Source organism: Ipomoea nil, unplaced genomic scaffold, assembly GCF_001879475.1.
Source record: "Ipomoea nil cultivar Tokyo-kokei standard unplaced genomic scaffold, Asagao_1.1 scaffold1336, whole genome shotgun sequence".
Lineage (NCBI taxonomy): Eukaryota > Viridiplantae > Streptophyta > Magnoliopsida > Solanales > Convolvulaceae > Ipomoea > Ipomoea nil.
Window position 1 is genome coordinate 1 of NW_017617764.1, and position 4,409 is coordinate 4,409.

General features: G+C 37.8%; 1 protein-coding gene across 1 annotated transcript; it reads right to left on the bottom strand.

Annotated features, from left to right (window-relative positions):
- Positions 1-49: 49 nt before the first annotated feature.
- LOC109185656 lies at positions 50-3,703 on the bottom strand (the record flags this gene model as incomplete). Its single annotated transcript, XM_019335620.1, has 10 exons — positions 3,522-3,703; positions 2,950-3,415; positions 2,491-2,704; positions 2,107-2,390; positions 1,865-1,963; positions 1,522-1,712; positions 1,178-1,397; positions 582-945; positions 377-451; positions 50-297 (listed from the first exon to the last, which is right to left on the bottom strand). Coding segments are annotated over exons 1-10 (2,343 nt in total), but the record flags the coding sequence as incomplete, so codon positions are not given.
- Positions 3,704-4,409: the final 706 nt, after the last annotated feature.

The window sequence follows — 4,409 nt, forward strand, 5'->3', positions numbered from 1 at the left end:
GATACGTCCTTCCTTCAGCGTTGTTATAGTCATTCATGTATTCGTTGACTGTATCTACAACATCCAAAGTTGGCGCAAGTATCGCACGATCTTTTAGATATTCATGATCTCTGTGGCCACTTTGAAACATAGGGAATGTGCTATCAACAATTGTAGCAATAGGATCCTCTCCACAGTTGAGCAAAAATTGTTCCGGAATATTTATCTCAGATTCTCCATCCATTGAATCACCAATTGTTCCATCACCTATATTAGCAATCCACTTTGCAAAATCCGCAATCTCTTGAACTTCACTATCTGATTCAAAGCCCTAAGCCCTAGATTCTTTGTTAACCTAACACTTTACAGCTTCTCCAAAGATAGGAAGAATTTATACTTGCTAGCACAATATCTTGCCTCGTGCCCTTTGGAATGACTGGTAGAATCTGTCTGAAATCTCCACCTAACACCACTGTTTTCCACCAAAAGTCATATCAAAGCTGTTTGGATTCTTGGCACGCATTATATCTCTCATAGAGCAGTCCAACGCTTCAAAGCAGAATTTATGCATCATTGGTGCTCATCCCAAATGATCAACTTACATTGCATGATCAAGTGTGCCAAAGGACTGCTTTGGCTGATATTGCAGGTTGAATCTTCGTTAACAGCGATGGGTATTGCGAACCTTGAATGGGCAGTTCTTCCTCCGGGTAATAGAAGAGAAGCTATGCCACTCGATGCAACGTTCAAAACTATCTCACCCTTAGACCTTAGAGCCGAAGATAATGCTCTCCACAAGAATGTTTTTCCCGTTCCACCGTATTCATAAACAAAAAAAAGTCCTCCAAGATTATTCTCAGCATCTTGCAATACGTTGTCATATATTGTTCTTTGCTCTTCAGTTAGTTTCTCCACCAAAGTATCATTCTCTTCCTTCATTACATTAACATCATATGCCAATTCCTCCTATATCAGCCGATTAGTTGTTCTAGAATGATTAACTAAATCGGGTATGGGCATCCCTTGAAAGTCTTTCAGACTTTTTCCCATAGCTGAAAGCATTATTTCTATCTCCGTAAGTGCAAAATTCTTCTTTTCATCTTCTGATATAATCCAATCTGTGATAACATTATTAACAACTATTATAATTTTTTTGGTCAAATTGTATCGTAACAGTAAAAATGAAAAAATACAATACCTGGAATTCCAATTCTTGTCTAATCTTGAATTGTGCATCGTCGGACAAATGAATCCACGCAGCTTCCCACACCACCTCTGGTTTTGCTATCGAGTTAGTCATCAAGAGAGTGACAAACAATCTTCTCAAATTCACAGGTGTTGCCCAGTGACTTGCTTCTTCTATAGCATGAACATATTCCCTGTCGTCATCTACTAATCCTCTAGCACAACACGCATCCCTAAAAGATTCATATTCGACCCATCAACTTTTTGTATGTCTAAATAACTTGTGGGACCTTTGACTTTATTCAAAAGACACCTCAAATAAAATATCTCCCCTGACCCAGGAGGCACATAGAATACTCTACCGATTGAAAATCCTCTTTTCCTTGCTGCCATTTTCTAATATCTTTCTTCCATACAAATTTCGTTGGCATTTCAGCATATGTCAAATTCCTTGCTTCAGGGTAGGTTTTATTTGCCTCAAACCATTCCAGGAACATGCTTTGTAAGATTGTTTGGCCGGCTGAGAATGTTGTCAACGGGATCATCATCTGCGAAAACAACACTTTGTTGATTCGGCAAGTGAAAGCTCAATCGTTCCACTGGTGTGTCCTAAACTGTATATCAAACCGAACAACCGCCACGATGCTTCACACGGCGATATGTACCTACAATCATAGTACATACTGATTTCATCAATAACCTGCGGTCCATCTTGATCATTGCTGGTCCTGTAAAACTCTGCTGTAACCCTGTCGTGACCCTTGTTCATGTACTTGAACAGGTACTTGATTGAACGGGACTGATTGCACCATTCAACATTAATATGAGCCCTATACTTTAACAACAAATGCCTATTGTGTGGTACAACGTACCTATTATCCAAGTTAATCCCATTGCGCGTCACGGAACGACCATTGTGTCTTCTCCGATATATAGGATAACCATCCTCATCAAAAGTTGTGCAATTAACAAACTTTTTGGGAAATGTTTAGTACATTTACCATTCGACATACATGGAGAAGTCAACCTGGCTTTCCCGCAAGGTCCATGCATCATAAACTCCTCAACAACTTTGTAGTATTCTGCGTCAGCTTCTTGATCAGGTAACTCAGCTGAAATAATGTGGTCCAATTTTTCGACAGAATGGGTTCCATTGATTTTATCCAGAAACAGGAGAATATGAGCATGCGGTAATCCTCTTTTTTGGAACTCTATGGTATATATCACTGTTAAAAATAAGAAGAAATAATAAATTAGAATAGAGCAAATAATAGGTACAGTGAATTTTCTCGCACATCTTGAAATAGCGGCATTTAATTAACGTACCTCCCATTACTGGTCCAAATAACTTGTTCTTCCTACAGTCTGAGATTAGAGCATCCAATTTCATTTTGAATAATCTACATATGATGTCAGGACGATCTTCAGGTTTTAACTTTCTATCATTCAAAAAGCGTTGTACCTCAGGCCACTTGGGGTTGCATGTGAATGTGATAAACAGATCAGGATATCCGACCAATCTACATATCGCCATGGCGTCCTGGTAATTTTGAATCATGTATCTAGCACCCCCTGTAAAACTCGAAGGCAATATTATTTCTCTTTCCTTGAGTAGTGGGGTCAACTTCACCGGCGTGTTAATGCATCATTCAAGCAATTATACGATTCGCACCTCAAACTTTTTTGGTGTGTCCTTATATAGATTAACCTTCCTGACTCCACCATTGTATAGGCATCTACCAGAAATTGTTGGAATAACCTCTTTGAATGCAATAAAGTAGATACCTCAGAGACCCTCGACATTATACGGTATGCAAAATATTCTCGAGGACTTATCCTTTGACGACCAGTTGTGTTTCCTTTTAATGTAGAGAAGGGGATGTCTTCCCTGTATCCGTCCTCACCATACGAAAACAACAGAGGGTATTGCATCGGCAAGTAAGCTGGATTTAATTCACTAATTCTTTGCAAGAGGCCACTTTTCGTCTCCACCATAATGTCCCGTTCTCCAATATTTGTATCAATATCACCGACAATTAATGCTGCCACTTCAGAAACTTGCGGCAAATTGTATGTTCTGGCATCCTTTGATCTCTTCCCAAGCAATTTTATTTTGACCTCAGCAAGTGGATTCATTTGTAGCTCAGATCGTGCCATGCGGAATGATTTGACCAAGACATTACATGTATCCAACACTTCTTGAATATCATTAACAATCTCTACATGGATTCCGTTTTGCTCACCATCTGGCCTAGAAAGAGACAAAAAAATCAATTGAATTATGCACATATAATATGAATGGATGTGCGGTATAATATGCTTGTACGTATACATATAATTAATTAACAGGTACGTACCTTACAGAATTGATACGATTACTAAGTTCATTATTAGTATCATATATATACAACTGGGCAAAATGGGGTTTTTTCCCGTCGACCGGCAAGAGACTACCAATGTAGTGAAAGTTTTGGCCATTTATCCTGAAAATTGGTGGACCACCGTTCTTGTTCACGCTTCTATCTATTTTACCACCCATGGACGTGAAGCAAAACATACTATTGTATGTTCTAATGTTTTGCAGGAATTGCTTGCTTTTTTCTCCTTCTCCAAAAAATAGATTGTAAATTGCATCTGGTGGCCTCAGGTTTGGTGGCAATTTAATCTTACCGTTGTTGCAACACATTGAATATCTTGGGGTGCCATGAATAACTGTTTGTTTATCCTTTCTTCGTGCCAAAACAGCGCTCCACAATGTTGACACTTGTTATTTGCATCACCAAGATCTTTGTATTCAACTACATTGATAATTATATATAATTTAGGTCAATTATATAAGATGACCTTAAACATTTCATATTATGCATACACGTATTGAACTGATTATTATCAAAAAGGTGAATGCGATTGGTTTCTACACTAAACATAATAACGTACACATAAAATAATTTTGAATTTACGTAAGATTCTAAATAATAAAGGAATTACCATTTGGAATATGTTGTATAGGTTGTTGCAGAATTTCGACCAATCCTACGATACAGTAATACATTTGATTTAAACAACTAAATACATAAACTTGAACATTTTTTTAAAGTAACTTCGCAAATGTTAGTGTATGTTGAACTTACACACAAGTGTCTCCATTTGTTCTAAAATGCGATTAGTATTGCAAACTTCTTCAAAATCTTGAAACAAATCGCGGTTGACCACATTATCTTGGCTATGGTCTTTACCCTCATTCA